The sequence below is a fragment of the Ziziphus jujuba genome, chromosome 11 (genome assembly GCF_031755915.1).
Source record: "Ziziphus jujuba cultivar Dongzao chromosome 11, ASM3175591v1".
Classification (NCBI taxonomy): domain Eukaryota; kingdom Viridiplantae; phylum Streptophyta; class Magnoliopsida; order Rosales; family Rhamnaceae; genus Ziziphus; species Ziziphus jujuba.
In genome coordinates, this window is record NC_083389.1 from 14,240,149 (window position 1) to 14,257,509 (window position 17,361).

Here is a 17,361-nt window from a genome sequence, read left to right on the forward strand (position 1 = left end):
TAAAGAACTTTTTCAATAAGATTATTCTTGTTATTCCAGAAAAACCTAACCTGGAGAGCTAACATATTTGACCATTAAATTTAACATAAGGGTAGTTATTGAAATGGTATTAAAACAAAGAAAGGAAAATATTCTCAACGACCGTAAAATTTATGTGTAGAAAATGGAACTAGAGGGTATATTTATATAATTTACCCTATTTTATATGATAAATAAAAAATTTTATAGACAAAAAATAATTATGTTATAATTATTGACATTTTTATATTGGACCTTTCTTTTTACAGTTCTCTAGGCAAAAACCTTTTTTATCTCCTTTTTAAAAGCAGAAATAAAAATTAATCACCAATCATCTGATATATAAATCAACTTGCTTGCAATTTGTCTCCTGTTTTAGTTGTAAGGTCGTGGTCATCTGTGTAGAACATTTGTTTCAGCGCTGATCCGCCCAATATCAAGGTCCTAGAACTCCCATCATAGGTATGTGTACAGGAATTTACATCCGCCAGTTTTGGAGTACAAATTGCTGCATCAACACTGCTATAATGCTGCCCATGGATATATTTATAACATTAACAGCATCATTGTTGAGCTGCAAAAACAGAGCAGAGAGATGATGAAAGAAGTAGGATTTGAGACACTGAAACAGAGGACATATCAGCTTATCAAAATGAAGGACCAAATCATATAACTCATAAAGAAACAAATTTCAAAATCCCGCTGCACAACTCAGCCCCAAATAACCCAGCAAAGACTTTCCAAATTCAACACAAACCCATCAAACATCTTGGTCAATCTGTAGTTCACTTCAGGCTAGGTAGCTGTCAAACTATTTTTCAGTTCAACATTCTTAACCATTCAACCCAACCAATAGTACCAGTCTGAGTTAAGATATTTATAATACTTGTTTGGGGGGAGGGGAAAAAAAAAAAAAAAAAAAACAAAAAAGTCATTGATATAGTGGCATACCCAACGGAATCCTTCTTTCTCTTGAAGTGCAGCACCTATTATACTCTCGCCGAGATTAGCAATTTGGGAAGCTATCACACATATAATTGCTTCTGATGCATTTATCTGTTTCACAAAAGTGAAAGCAAAAATGAAACCCATGTTTTATACATCTTATTCAATTTCTCTTATGCATATAGAAAAAGCCATCTTCTATCAACTTTAAACCTGCCAGAAATATCTGAACGCCAGAACCATTCTTCAATCAGAAAAGGGATCTAGCAGCAGGTCAACATTGGACTATCAGGCTGACCATGTTGGCAGCAACATCATTATCTCATCATGAATATAGATTTAACAACAATATATGAAAATAGTTCCACAAGGGGCATAGCAGTGGTTAATCCATTGCATGTCAATAAATATAGTAGAGTGGTCCTCTGCTCAGGCCATAGTACCTTTGGCAGAATAAATAAAAAAATAAAAAAATAAAAAAAAAGAAATAAAAATACAGGAAACATGATTTCTGCCAATCAGCTAATATTAGGAAGAAAAATTTTATACATCATCACAACTAGATTTTTTAAGAGTTTGACGTGCTGTACATCATGTGTGATTGTGCCTATGTCCCTCTGTATATGGCTACGTATCAATGCTATTGAAATTTTGAGTTGGGTTTATTTTAAAATATAAAGTAACTGGTCTAATTTGCAGTAGCAAAGAAAGAAAAAAAGCAAGCATATTGGTGGTGTTGTGATGCTGAATGGCATAGCATGATAGGTAAATATGAAGAGATAAAGAAGAGAAAAAAACACATGTTTACAAGAAATTTAAGATAATCCAAATGGTCTACCATTTGATGGGCACAGTGGCAAAGCTAATTAGCAACATACACCATAAGACATTTAAGAAAAAAGACTTATTATCTTGGTTCTTTCAATTGAATGAATAGCTTAAAGCTCCTATGAGTGCACAATCAATGATAAGGATGTATAGATATACAAACCTAAGAAACTTCAAAAGAAAGTTACATTTATGTAAAGAGTAATAATATAGTAAACATTACCTGACCCATGAGACACCCAACAGATGCAAGAGAAATTGAGGCTAAAAGTCCAGCAAATGTACCCTCAAGACTAACGGCCCCTTCTGTTCCTCTTGGTACTACCTTAAGTGTTGTAACCAAATACCTATCATGAAGCACCAATTTGGAAGATGTGAATATTTTATAACAGCATAAAACAAAACATACACAGAAGCCAAAATAACCCCCAAAAAAAAAAAAAAAAAATACCACGTAGCTTTATACAAGGTCCCCAACAATGAGAAAGTAGAAAAACATCATGAATTCTGAAGCAAGTGCTGGCAGCATTTGTTCAGATGTTTTCAGGTGGTTAGTGCATAATATACTAGGTTTAAAAGCTATGCAATACTGAGCATTTGGAGGTGGAACTCAACTTAAGTCACGAAATCAATAAGGACAAAGTAATTTATAAATTCTCATAATTTAAGAACATAGCAAGTGAACACTGATAATATAAAAATTAAGTTTACAATCCACACCAGCAGAGACACACAACTTACGTTGTTTTGCCATATGCCTTTCCTATTTCACTTGAGACGGTATCACTCAACTTAGTACAGAAACTAGCAACAAAACCTAGTTGCCAAAGCCGGTAATATGCCTCTCCCCCTACTCCAAATATCGAAAGAAAAGCACAGACACAGCCAGCAGTGCTGGATCCAATAACACTGCCTGGTCCTCTTCTTCCTTTCCTCTTTTCGGCAACTCCCTGAGCCTCCTTTTGTGCCATTTTCACTTTTGTTGCCCCTGTGCCCTAATGGGATCAAAATTTGGAACCCCATAACATGGAAGACAGATAAATTGCAATCTGCTTAGCAATTAGTTTCAGAAAAGATAAAGATGCTTATTTATTAGTTCATAAACAAGTCAGTTTCCAACCAAACAGATTCCCAAAATTCTCCGTACCCCTAAAGAAAGTTGGAAGAGTGAAATTACTCTCTATTTCCATAGAAAGTCAGATTGCTAGCAAGAACTATTCACAAGGCAACGAGTCTTGATTCACAACCAGTTCAATAAAATGTGGCTATAGCACACCCAATACGTTAAACATGCAGACACAGTAAGCTGCATTTATAAAGTTAAGGCAAAATTTAGTTCCTGATCCGAAAAACACCGTTCATAATCCATGTGGTTAATAAAACTCCACAGTCAGCCACGAAGCAACAAGAAAAATAGAAAGATAGTGTTAAAACTATTAAGCTGATTGATTGAAGATACAAATTATGATCTATCACCATCCAAAGTAGGCTCTGTTTCCTTTTCTCAGACTTCCTATCTTAAAGAAGATTGTTAAGACAAACTCTAAAGCAAGAAACTTGCTAATTCTAGTATTTATAATTTTTCCTCTCTAAAAAAAAAAAAAAAAAAAAGAAGAAGAACACCATTATCATATTCTGGGAAATTAACGAAAACCAACCTAAACCCAGAAAAAATAATATAAAATATAAAACACCCCAAATTTTAATTAACATTCATATACAGAGAACTCACAATGACGAAGTAGGTGGCGACAAGGAGGAAACCAGGTAGAGCAAAAGCACGCCAAGTGAGAGTGCCAAGCAAGAACGCAGCAGCAATGCCGGAGAGAGAGAGGCCAGACACCAAGATTCTGTAACCGGCAACGAAGATCAAGACATTGCTGAGGAGTGCGGATTTCCAAGTGGGCGGAGACGTTTGGATGAGTTTAAGAACCTCGGATACAGCGGCCTGGACATGATTGGCAGCCTGGGGCATGGTGGCGAGCTTATTACTGTTGGAGGGTTTTCTACGGATAGGGTTCAGAATTAGGGTTTTTGTTGTTGTCGTTGTTGTTGATTTGGGAAAGATTGGGAAGAAGGAAGAAGAAAAGGAAGAAGGTTGCTGGAAATGTTGGCAACGAATTGGAAGAGATTTGATGTGAAGCAGAGGAGGTTGCATTGACGGTGACGACATTCCCATTTTTATTTTTTTATTTTTTTTATTTTTTATTTATTTTTTCATTGCTTCCAAAAGGTTCGTAATGTGCGTGAAGCTACCGACGAGTCATTTGAGCTGGTTTGTGGAACTTTGCCGTATTTGACCCGACATGAAGCGGTTCAAAGTTTGGATTTTCAGCTCCATCATACAACATCGAGTACCTAAAACCCTTTTTTGTTTTTTTTTTTTTTTAAAACAAATAAAAGAATTGTATAAAACATTTATACCATTCCAAAGAAAATAATAATAATAATTATTAGAATGAAAATTGCATTTTATATTATTTTACTTCCTAAATTATAAAACGTGTCATATTTGCCATTGTTTCGCTTTAATCTATTAAAATAGTTTTGATGGTATTCATGAACAATAAAAAAAAAAAAATACAAATTTTCTATAGATGAGTTTGATAAAATTAATTGTAGAGTTCTTGTATCTATCAAAAAAGTTTTTTTTTTCTGTAATTTTATTTGAAAACAGTTTTATAATATTATGTTTTACTTTTTGTACAATGTGTATGATTTATTTGGTTAAATTTTTTAGAAAATAAAATGTATAATTTACTAAAAGGTATAAAAAGAAACAATAATCTGGGGGAAGAAAGTGAGATGGCAGTTTAGGGTAAATATGAAATTAGCCTAAATATTATTATACATGTAAATAGATTTGCACAAAATAAATCCATTGATTTTTTTTTAAAAAAAATAATAAAATGTAAACATCCAAAATTAAGTATTTAATACGATAATTTTTGTAACCTAGGAAGGTGACTAACATTTTCATCTAAATGGTGTTTCTTTAATCTTTTTTTTCTTTTTTTTCAATGGGACATCTAAATTGTTTTAACTTTAAATAATACAAGAAAAAAAAAAGGTGGTATTAAAATATTTTACAATTAGGATTATTTTTCAATATCTACTTCTTGAAAAGCCAGACAATTTCCATTTGGATGGTTTAAAATAAAAAACAGAAAAAAGAAAATCCGTCAAATTTTGTTTTTGTTTTTGTTTTGTTTTTTTTTTTTTTTTTTGAGTAAAAAAAAAAAGTGTCTATTTTTTATTGAAATGACAGAGAAGCCAAAAGCGAAGAGAGCGTTTTTCTTTATGCTGCCCAGTGGGTATCTTATCCGCATTTATCAGGGTGAAGCTCAAAGCAAGAGAGACAGTGGGAGAGAGAATGGCGATACAGATAGTCTCTGCTTCGTCGTCTTCGTTGGTGTTGTCTTCGTCTTCTTCTTCTTCAAGACCACTCCCATTCACTTCTTCTCTCAGCAACTCTAAAACCCCATTTGTTGGTTTCTCAATCGCACCTTGCTTTCCTACAATCTCCACCCCCAGGTTTCCTCTTGCTGATAACAAAGGGAGAAGTAGCTTCCGGGTTCATTCTTCTAAGGATATCCCTCATATTCCCCTTGACCAACGATGGATGTTCGAGCAATCTGAAGTCGACGGCCCTGTATGTCCCTTCCCTCCTCCCTCTCTCTCTCTCTCTCTCTCTCTCTCTCTCTCTCTCTCTCTCTCTCTCTCTCACACACGCTAGGTATACTTATATCTTCATTTTGTTTAGTCTGTTTGTTTGCCTAGAAAATGTGGATAAGAGGAGGATTTTTTTTTTTTTTTTTTTTTTAGAGTTTTGTGTCCCGTTGAGGACCCAATTAGCGATTAAGTGTTAACAGACCCTTCTACGTATAATTTTATGGAATTTACAGCATGATAGAAAGAGGGTACTAGAAAATTTCTCATTTTTTTTTTCTAAGCATTTTTTTAAGATTCAAAATAAAGATAGTTTGGTAAATCAGTGATGATGTACTGGGAAAAATGATAATTTGACAGAAGAACAATGTGAATATGTTGATAATTTGCGCCTTCAAATCTTTCTTTGTACCGTATAGGTTTTGTTCCCAGAAGTTGATATTTGTCGTCAAACTATGGTTTCCAGCATCATATCATCTGATGTGTTCTTAACGAATTTGTATTTATTATATATCTGTATTGACAGTTTGCAAAGTGTTTCATTTTCTGATACTCAAAATGGTCCCTTTGTATAAGAATGTAAACTACATCTCCTAAGAGTTTCCAGCGTTATATTTTTACACTAATCTAAACTGCTTTCATATGCTTCATACCATGTTGGAGAAAGTTTAAGCTTTACAAAGTACCATGCATAAATTAGTTTGAAAGTCGTCTGATTATGGGTATGTCTACTGATTGTTGTTTTCATCAATTTAAATTGGCTTATTTTGATAATGCATTACTAAATTTCTTTTTATATAGTTGCTAAAGATATCTACATTATAGATATAATACTCATTTGTCACTTAAAGTTAAGATTCACCTACTTTTTTGAATTGTAGGACATTTGGAATAAAACATGGTATCCAAAAGCTGCAGATCATGTGAACACGGATAAGCCATGGTTTATTGTTGATGCCACAGACAAGATTCTTGGAAGGTTGGCATCCACAATTGCCATTTATATCCGTGGGAAGAATTTGGCAACATATACACCAAGTGTGGACATGGGGGCATTTGTCATTGTGGTATGTAGTTAACATAATTATCCTATGCATTTTATTTTCTGATATTTAGTGAATAATGGCTACATTGTAATTCCCTTTTGAAGTATCTAGAAATGGTAAGGTGTAATTTTTATAGTTTCTTATGGTGATTGTTATTTATTAGGATTATTTCTTGTTAGTTGATGTCTAATCCTCAACATAAATATTATGAAGATGAGAATGTTATTGCAACTGATATAAGTTTATAGCATCTTGTTGTCGTCTTTCCTTAATGCTTATTTTTCAGTTTGGTCCTTCTTCTTCTTTGTTATTATTGTTTTTAATCTATAAATTGTCTCCATTGTTGGCTTGGTGACTATTGTTATCTACACCCACCATATAGCCTTTAATTTATTTCATTGATTTAGTTTATATTCTCCTTCACATGGAAAATTGTAGCATGTCTAGGTTATGGCTGGTTGCAAATATTTGATTATTGTATCCATTTGTTGGATAAAAGTGTTGGACTGTTGGATAATTTTGGCATTGGGATTCTTATCAGCTTTCAATGTTACTTCTCCTGTGAATGAGCTGATTTTTCTTTGGCTTAGTTTGACCTTGCCGTATATTCTGTAATTGCATGATTCTTCTACCCATAGTCAAGCTTCTTTACTTGGTCATATGTTGTGCAGTGCTGCTCACCTTTTGGGAAGAGTAGAAGGCACATGCTCTGTATTCTTAAGAAAAGCCCAAACTGGTGTCTAGATTTTGTGTATGTTTCTAATAGATGTTGAGTGAGGCTTCATTAGTTCATTATAGGATACTTTTGAATATCCTTTTGAAGAAAATTTTATTCCAGAGATATTGGAGGTAGTTGAGTGCAAATGCACCTAAGGATCAAGCAGAGCTTTTAGGTCCCCTAAGAAATGGAAACATTTCAAATGTTAGCGTGGAAACAAATGAAACCTTATTTCTTGGTCATTGTTATCATTCTTCCATCATTAGATGCATAGATGTTATTATAGTTACTATCATAGGCTGTAGCATCAACTAACTACTAGATTTAGATGCTCATTAATCTTTACCATGACTGGATGCCAGGTGTGAATTTTTTAAAGATTTTTTTATTTCATGCCTAGCAAAATCGAAGGTAATGGTGGTTTTGATTGATCACTCATAATGTCGTTTAGGCCAATCAATAAGATAGTGGGTCTATAAATAAAAGAATATATGTTGTTCCCTTTTCTTCTTCTTCTTCTTCTTCTTCTTCTTCTTTTTTAATTTTTGTTTAAAAATTTTTTTATGCAAACTCTGGATTATTTTATTTTGTAATAAGTTTGTATATATGTATGGGCTTAAAAGATTTTCTTGCATTTGGACTTAACAGGTGAATGCAGAAAAAGTTGCTGTATCTGGCAAGAAAAGAACCCAAAAGCTCTATAGGAGGCATTCAGGACGACCAGGTGGTATGAAAGTGGAAACTTTTGACCAGTTACAACAAAGAATCCCTGAAAGAATTATTGAACATGCTGTTCGTGGTATGCTTCCCAAAGGAAGGGTAAGTTGCTTAATCTTTAAGTCAGTATTTCTTATTTATCAATTTATTTAATTACTAACAAGTATATAGTTTTTCCTTTGATGTATATGTCTGAATTGGTAAGTTAAGCTATAAAGCTTCATAATTTAAGGATGAAAAGCTAGGCTTTTCAATAAAATCTACTGCACTCGTTGTAATATTGCTGAACTGGACACTATATGTAAACATTTCTCCCTGCTAGATTTTCTGCCATCTATTAGAATTATTGAACTAGAGTGAAATTTCTTGATTGAATTTGCCGTTGGGTCAATAAGCCAAAACATGAATTTTTATGCTTTGGGTAACATGTTTTATCCATTGCTATTAGAATTCACAATATTTGTTGCTAGAAGCATATAGTTTAGTTGAGGACAGAAATAATATTCCTTAGGCTTGTAATCATTTATGTTTTAGGCTATCTTGTGCAGCTCCAAGAATGCAGGAATTGTGGAAACAGAACTTTCCTAAATAAGTACGCTTTAAATATCTGTTCTTAAAAAGTTGGATTTTCCATGAAAAACGCTATTAGTTCCATATAATTTTCAGTATCATCCAGCTACAAATAATATACAGTGCTGCACATAAACTTTTACTTCAAAATATGCAGTGAAGATGATTATAATTATCCATACACTGTGGCCTGTATCAGTTAGTGTTAGCAATGTTTTATTACCTTTAAGCAGAGACTACAGATGTTTTCTTTATCATTACTGTAAATGTATATTTTTATCGACTCCCCAACTAAGCTGTTCAACCGATGATTTTCCTTTGCAGCTTGGCAGAGCACTCTTTAACCACTTAAAGGTTTACAAGGGCCCAGATCATCCTCATGAGGCTCAGAAGCCCATTGACTTGCCAATAAGGGACAAAAGAATAAAGAAGGAAAGATAAAGCAGCAAATGCAGCACAAAATTTGTTGAGGAGACTGTCCTTAGACCATGGTTACAAGACCATCATAGTTTTTGGTTTCTAGGGTTCTGATTTTCATGTTTCAGCTTATTGGCGTGGAAGCCTGTTGTTTTATTCTCTGTGTTTTTGTTTATAGATGTCCTTTCTGTAATTTTTGTATCAATCTAGTTCTTTCCCTTCATGGTATGGTGTTGAAATCTGATGAAGAAGTTTATTTTGTAGGTTTCAATTGCTTAACATGGAATATGCAATCAGTGTTACACCATGATTGACATTTGACATGTATTTTATAAAAATTATTTTATATCAATACATGTATTCCACTACATACTATTTTTACAGAAAAAGTGAAAAGTCTCTTTCAAATTTTACATAAACTAAATCATGAATTGTACATGATTTACATGGTTGGAAAAGAAAAGGGGCATGACACTAGGGTCGAAGATAAGAACTAGAAATTGAAATGCAGTAAAAGCGGAAGATACTCTTGGTCAAATTTTTATTTTATTGATTTTTCTTTTAATACATCAAACTTAAATAAAAAAAGGAAAAGAATTCTAATTTTGGAGCAAAAGGGCATATAGAATTTCATTCCAAGAATCAGGAACCCCCGCAAGACACCAGTGACTGCAGTCCACAAGCTTGCTTCCTTGGCCAGCATAAATAGAAGGATGGCCATCTTTTCTTAGTTGTGTAAGCAAAGTGATGTCAAGCAAATACACCTTCTTCTCCATGGAACTTACTACATCCTTTACAATGGCTTCTCCTGGATTACTAGGCCCTGGATACTCTGATCCTTCCACTGGTTGGGTTTGTCCTTGACAATTCTTTGCCTCTGGTTCACCCCAATCTCTGCCACTGAAAATAAATAAATTCATCACAAGCTAAAAAAGTATTGCAAAAGGGATACAGAAAAAAAGGTCAAATGTCCATCCCCTATAATTTCTATAAAGGATTTGTTTTGCAAACACATGGAGAATTGAGCATTGGTTTCACCAGTTGGCCATATCCAACATAAAAAAAAGTCATTTAGAATTTTTAATTATATTGGATCAGACTAAACTATTTCACATTTAACACAATAAAAATTTAAAATAATTATATCTAATACGATCTAATGCATTGGAATATCGCAAAGTGATCCAGAAAGTTTATTATTTCAAAAAAATAATCATATGGCGAAACATTTTCTTAAAGAAAATTTGGCATTACTTCTTTGACAAGTAATTGTATAAAATGCAAACATAGTAAACAATAACAAGTCAACTTAGAATTCAAATTTTAATAAATAAATTTAATGACTCTATAATTTATTTATATATTTATTGGTAATAAGAGGTTAGCTTAGTGAGAGTGAGGGTGAGGAGCTTATACTTGAAATGAAATGCAGAAACTCCTTGGTAAAAGACTTTAGTCTTCGAAGTATCAACATTAGAATCAACCCATTTAGACCAAGTTGTTATTGCTATCTTGAAAGCCTCCATACGATCCATTTCTTCCACTATCTTGTTTCCTACTTGAAAGTAATCCCATCTGCAGCAGAATATATATATATATATATATATACATATATACATATATAAATATATAATTAGTTAAAAAAATCAATTAATTCTGTTCTAAGTGGGATTTTGAAGAAAATATATTCCCACGTTTTAAAACGCCCTGTATGAATCCACCAATGATAGGTGTTGAAGATCAACGTGTCTGCTTTCCATTGGTCGCCACTGCTGATAGAATCGAGCTTTAGGACTTTGCCAATTTTCTCATAAGCCAAGTCCACAAGAAACCCATTTTGCAGAAACATAATTGAGACTCCAAATTCCTACCAAAAATAAATAAATAAATAACTTTTTTCAAATATCTAAAACGAAAGTAAAATGGAAGAAAGTGGGGGAGTAAAAAAAAAAAAAAAAAAAAACAATATTATGGGAAAGTAGTATAAACATTGAACAATGGTACCGGAAATGAAAATGTGGAGAGCTTTCCTGTTTGAGTTAATGAGAAATTAGAATTTGGGACTGCTGTATGAAGCATGCATGTTAGTGACTGCCACATATTATTACTTAGAGAGTCCCCAACAAACATTATACTTTTTCCTCTGTTTCTCTCCAAGAAATCCTCACCATTAAACCTGTAATGCCATGATTAGAATGATAGAAAAACTTGAATCTGACACTAATTTGGGAGTGTGTTTGAAACCCCATAACTCCATTGGTGTAGGTGAGCATATCGTGTGAGAAAATTTCACTTGACATGTTAGTCTTATTTGTTTAATTAATTAATCCAGCATATATGACTACAATAAATAAATGAAATTGAAGAAGCTTGTTGCCTCGGACCATTTAGTGATAAAATTATTATTATTTTTTTTATCAAAATTATTCCAAATTTAAATTTTTTACCTTAAATAATAATAAAAAATGAAAAAGAAAAAATGAGAGGAAATATATATATATATATATATATACACACACCTAGGAAGGTCACAGGCAGTGGGCTTCCATTTATACTTGAGGTAATCTTGGTCAGGTCTGCCATTGTCTAAGCAATTGAAACCTATGAAAGGACAATCGCCTGCTGCATATAGAGGGTATGAATTGCTGTAAACCCAACTCCCTTCAAAATAATCACAGCCGTTTGATTTATATCCTTCTTCACCAACATCTACTTTTTCCTCCACTCCTCGGTAGCCTAAGATTGTTGACGCTATGCATAAAACACCCACCCAAATGAAAGCCCTCCCATCCATATCTATATCCTGCACAACCACAAACTGATAATTATTACAACCTGGGAACTTAATAATCCCACTACTCAAAATTCATAAGGGAAATACAGGAATATTGATGTGTGTCTATGTATATGTATTTTTGTAAGATATATTTATTTATGTCTCTGATATTACTTGTAACTTTATAAGAAATAACTTTACTCAATTACCAAAAAGAAAAATAAGAAAATTACTCAATGATAGCGCAAAATCAAAGACATGTTAAATTCAGCAATGTGCTGGTATGAAGTATGGAAGAAGAAAATGAACGATTGTTTATGTATATGTTTATGAATAATATTGAATTTTTCCACCCAGAAGAAAAAAAATAAAATAAAAGAAACAGAAAGAGAATTTGTTGAATTGGTAATTTTACAGGGAAAAGATATTGTTATGGTAATTAAGTTATTATGCAGGAAAAAAGAAAAAAATAAAAAAAGAGGAAGATACTGTTGCAGCCGTGTGGCCCCAAAAGTACAAAAGTAATTAACAACCAAGACACATAAATGAAGAAAAGAAAAAACATAAAAGGCAAGACAATAAATTCAATTGTCTGCCGTTTTTTTTTTTTAATAATTAAATTAATTCTGTTTTCAAGAGTTTTTACTTTTCAATGTTGTCCTTATAACTAAAGAAAAATTCAATTTATATACTGACATTGAAAGTAACATATTTTTTTTCCTTTAGTAACAATTAAAGATTGTGAATTTGAAACATTAAGAAAAATTATGGAGAATTGTTATAAATGATAAAAAAAAAAATTGACAGTCTTTTAAGAAAAAATATTAATTCTACTTATTAAACCAATTTTGTTTATTAACTAAGTAATATTGCAAATACTAATTCATTGGTTGAGAAATTTATTATTATAAACTAGATACCAATTATAAATAAATCCTTACAAAGTGAAGTAAAATTCAATACAAGCAAATTAAATTAATTGTAATTCAATGCAAGCAATTAAATTAATTGTTAGCCACATATATATATATATATATATATATTTCAGAATAAAGAACAAATTTCAGCTCGATCTTTTTAATTTTATTGTAATTACATATAGGTTTCATATTTTTAAAAAATTATCATTAATTTTCTTCATTTTTTTTTTATATATGCTCATTTGTCCCTTTTTTAAAGTTAATTTTTATAGTTAAAGGTAAAAAGTAATGTTAAATATCAGCATTTTTAATTAAATAATACTATTAAAATACAATTATAAACTTAAACAGTTAAAATTAATGGACAAAAACTAATTAATAGGATCTAAGTGATAATTTTTCAAAAATATTTGTCTCATTGTAATTAAGGTAAAATTAAGAAAGTCTAAATGATACTTTTATCCGATATTTCATGATATAAGGAGCTAATTATAATATGATTGTATGATTCACAATTTTAAGATAATTGTTCCATTATAATATAAATAATGTTATATCATTTGCCATATTGGTGCATGCATAACATTAATATTGCCACATCAACAAGAAAAAAAAACAAAACAAAAAAACAAAAGAAATATTAATATGTATTAACTTTTTCTAGCAATTGGCTAGTTCCATATAGATGAGTAACAAAAGCACTTAATTTTATAATCTGTCACTTGCAGAACTAGGTACTACCGTACTACAAACTAGTTTGCCAATTATAACAAAAATCACAAGCTACATATTAAATCTGATGAAGTTTGATTAATCAATTTTTGGGCGTATAGGTGGAGTTTGTGAGAAAAGAATGGCGTACAAAAGTTGATTCCATGTATCAGGAACACCAGCAAGACACCAATGGCTACAATCATTTCCTTTACCGTCTTCATTGCCGTATATAGATGGATGCCCATCTTTCCTCAACTGAGACAGTGTGGTTATGTCTAGAAGACTCACTGGGCTTCTCATTTTGCTCAACACTTGCTCTACTACTTTTGCTGCTGGTGGTGAACCCCCTGGATATGTTGTCCCATTTACTGGTTGTGTTTGTCCTTTGCATGTTGCTGACTTACTCGGATCCTTCCATTCTTCTCCGCTGCTCCCATTAATTCACAAATATAATATATATATATATATATATATAAAGTTATATATAGAAATTCATTTGTGGTAAATAGTACTAGTGTTTAATGAATGTGAGAATATATATAAAAAACGAGGGAAAATGTTATTTATTATTCTTAGTGATCATGATTAAGAGATTCATCAACTAATATAGTAATTTAATTAACAGATACTATGAGTTGATATATATATATATATATATATTAATTTTAAACAAATCCAGTCAATAATCATCGTTCTAAAATAAAAAGGATTAATTAATTGCTTACTCGTAATGGGTTGGAGAAATGCCTTGAAAGAAAACTGTGGTGTTAGTAGGATTAACATTTGAGTCTACCCACTTGTACCAAGTTGTTAGTCCTTCACTGAAAGCAACCAAACGATCCATATCTATGAGTATGGTGTTTCCTTCTTGAATGTAGTTCCATCTGATCATCATCAACCTCTAAATTTAGAATATATAAATTAATAGATATATAATTTAGCATATATGCAAAACAATAATAATAATAATAAGTGATTGCTTTCAATTGGAGCAACATGGAGAAATTATTTGGTAGGTTAGATATATTGTTCATCTATAAATTTATGAGTATTATGTATATATATGATTTATTATATTTATCAAATTCAAAAATTCTAAATGATCGAGCATATTTATTCTCAATTTAAAAAGGTAGTTATATTCTTATCTAAGTGCAATTCTATACATATATATAAACCTTTTATAATGTATTTATAAGTGGGAAGTACCGTATTATGCCCGTATTAATTAAGTAAATACACAAAGTACTCACGGTTGCTTGCTTCCTTTATGGAGCCACCAGTGCCAAGTATTGAAGATGAGCATGTCGTATCCTATCCATGCATTGCCGTTTTGAATGGAATCAAGTTTTAGAACTGTCCCAATGTCTTCTTTCACTAGATCCACCAAAAATGAATTGCGGGAGAGCGACACGGATACTCCATACTCCTGCAAATTATTTAAATTAAATTAAATTCCAATTTATGTTAATTAATTGATTAATTAAATTAGTTAACTTACAGGCAAAGAAAACTTTGAGAGGTCTCCTTTCCTTGTGATTTGATAATTTGACTGGGGCACCGAAGCATGCAGCAAACATAGCAGTGACTGCCATTGATTCAGGCTTAAAGAGTCCCCAACAAATAGTATTTTCTTCCCTTTGAATCTCTTCAAGAATTTCACACCATCGAATCTGCATTGGCCACAACTTAATTAATTATAATAAATTAATATATATATTTTTTCCCCTTTTGCATCTACATATCTAGTTAATTAAGATATAACAAAGAAAAATTAATTAGTTTTATAGCTAGATATGTATGATTGGATCAAAGAAATACAATTAATTAAAATGTGTCGGTGCAGTTATAAGCCTGACATTGTGTGTCCCAACAATATTACAGGACAAACTTAAACTTTTCCTTTCATTTCCTTATGTCCCTTGCCTACAACACTGGCCTGCGTCTTCGTATATATCTTCAATTATTGACATATAATAGTCCAATTAATGAAGTTTATTTAATGTCTATTTAGCGGATTTTTATTTTTATTTTTTTTTTCTAGTTCAAAAGCTCTACTTAATGGTTAAAATTTTTTTTGTCTTAAAATGCACGTGGTGTTTAGTAAAAGTTAACAATCACTTGTTGGTTAAAAAAAAAAAAAAAAAACAATAACATTTTTTAAGTTGTTTTAAAAAAGTCTAAATTTTGAGTTTTTATAGAAAAATTCTGTTTTTAATTTATATAAGAAACCCAATGAGTATTTAATGCAACTTTTTTATTTATAACCAAATATTTATTAATTTTTTAATAATTTTTTTTTTAAAATTTATTATACAAAGCTTTACTTTTATCAGTTATACCACACGAACACTTAATCTTTATCATCTGAACATATGAATGACGCAAATAGATAAATTTTGATCTTTAATATTATATTAATTCAGCCCTCCCTTTAAGAAATTAATCTAATTTCTTGGTACAAATTAAAGCTAGATGATATAATGTTAAGCTATGACCAGCACTGTATTAGAAAAAATAAAATAAAAAAAAGGAAGAATAATAAGAAGAAAGAAACACAAAAGCAATACACACGATCGGGATTTAAATATGCAAATAGTTAAATTGTCTGAGATAGTGCAAATATATCTATATATATGTCTATAAAAGAAAATGTTGGTACCTTGGCAATTCACAAGCAGTAGGCTTCCATCTATATTTGAGATACAGATTATCCGGGCGTCCATTTTTTTGGCAGTCGAAGTCTTTCTCTATAAAGGGGCAGCTTGATGTGTCATAGAGTGGATAAGACTCATCATAAAGCCAACTCCCTTTAAAGAAGTCACAGCTTCCAACCTCCAGAGCTCCTCTTGAATTATAATAATTCAATTTCTTCTCTTTAGCATTGCATCTATGCAGGCAGATTATCAGGAAAACTGCAAAAGCAAAAGAGCATAACCAATGAAACCAATTCCCCATCGAGCAAGTGATCATAAGCAAAATTACTTTGATGTATATCTATATTATGCATATATATATATATATATATAGAGAGAGAGAGAGAGGGAGAGAGAGAGAGAGAGTTGGATGCTATATATATATATATATATATATATATGTGGTTCAGGAACATAAGTATGAGATTGAGAACGATAGGCTCAAATATGGCTTAAGTATTTTGAGTCTGTTTGGTAAGGTGTTGTTTTGTTTTCACTTTAAGACAACGACAAAATTTCCTTTCGGCTCTTGTCATTTTTTTGTATGTTACGATTGTTTGGAACACCTTCCTACTTGTTATGTTTCATAACGTAAAGTGTAAATATAACCTTTTCAACTATATTTTTTTCACCAAAAAAAAAAAAAAAACCAATATATATCCTTGCAATGAAATCCATCTTATATATATATATATATACACACCAAAATTAATAAAAAAAAATGCCGTAAGTCTTATTTTTGAAGAGAAGTGATAGAATTCCATTCATCTAATCTTTTTTTCTTTAAATAATATGATATTATATCATTGGTTGGAGAGAAAATAGGAATAGAAGATCTAGATTGAACAGAATATTGCTAGGTAGGGGTATTTAATCAATCCTGGCAGAATTCGCCACCTATAGAGATGAATTTTTAATGGTTTTATCACTAAATAATGCTAGAGGTATATTTAATTTGTCAACATAATTATTAAGAATCCACATGTCATTATTTGATTGGTTTATAATTAATAATATTTAGCATTTTAAGGATTTATTATTGATTTTTTAGATTATATTAATATGTTAATTAATCAAATTATGATATGTGTATTCTTAAAAAATATGGTAGCAGAATAAATTATTCCTGTAACATTAATTAATTGGTCAAATTAAATTAATTAGCTATTTTTTTAAAAAAGAAAGAAGAAAAAAGAAGAAAGAGAAGAAAATCCTTGCAATCTACTCAAATCTACTTAATTTATCTGTAAGCATGAAAGAAAATATTGCACATACTAACTTGCATTTGTCGCTTAGGAGATAACTTAGTAGCAGTGGCCACTAATAG

The 17,361-nt window shown here is 31.3% G+C and overlaps 4 protein-coding genes across 4 annotated transcripts; 1 reads left to right on the forward strand and 3 right to left on the reverse strand.

Moving 5' to 3' along the window:
* Positions 1-149: 149 nt before the first annotated feature.
* Positions 150-4,054, reverse strand: LOC107432592 (protein VTE6, chloroplastic). Its single transcript, XM_016043766.4, has 5 exons — positions 3,524-4,054; positions 2,533-2,786; positions 2,015-2,138; positions 970-1,074; positions 150-592 (listed from the first exon to the last, which is right to left on the reverse strand). Exons 1-5 carry the CDS (start codon positions 3,968-3,970, stop codon positions 497-499), a joined length of 1,026 nt encoding a protein of 341 aa, XP_015899252.2. The 5' UTR covers positions 3,971-4,054; the 3' UTR covers positions 150-496.
* A 1,041-nt stretch (positions 4,055-5,095) lies between these two features.
* On the forward strand, positions 5,096-9,296 carry LOC107432597 (large ribosomal subunit protein uL13c). Its single transcript, XM_016043779.4, has 4 exons — positions 5,096-5,443; positions 6,342-6,527; positions 7,873-8,043; positions 8,836-9,296. The coding sequence occupies exons 1-4, from the start codon at positions 5,165-5,167 to the stop codon at positions 8,950-8,952; spliced, it is 753 nt and encodes a 250-aa protein (XP_015899265.1). The 5' UTR covers positions 5,096-5,164; the 3' UTR covers positions 8,953-9,296.
* Positions 8,920-12,117, reverse strand: LOC107432591 (protein trichome birefringence-like 42). Its single transcript, XM_048465988.2, has 5 exons — positions 11,448-12,117; positions 10,933-11,104; positions 10,623-10,795; positions 10,345-10,503; positions 8,920-9,828 (listed from the first exon to the last, which is right to left on the reverse strand). Exons 1-5 carry the CDS (start codon positions 11,720-11,722, stop codon positions 9,528-9,530), a joined length of 1,080 nt encoding a protein of 359 aa, XP_048321945.2. The 5' UTR covers positions 11,723-12,117; the 3' UTR covers positions 8,920-9,527.
* Positions 12,118-13,304: 1,187 nt separating this feature from the next.
* On the reverse strand, positions 13,305-16,376 carry LOC107432601 (protein trichome birefringence-like 41). Its single transcript, XM_048465624.2, has 5 exons — positions 16,001-16,376; positions 14,840-15,011; positions 14,592-14,767; positions 14,064-14,222; positions 13,305-13,765 (listed from the first exon to the last, which is right to left on the reverse strand). Exons 1-5 carry the CDS (start codon positions 16,309-16,311, stop codon positions 13,435-13,437), a joined length of 1,149 nt encoding a protein of 382 aa, XP_048321581.2. The 5' UTR covers positions 16,312-16,376; the 3' UTR covers positions 13,305-13,434.
* Between the last annotated feature and the right edge of the window lie 985 nt (positions 16,377-17,361).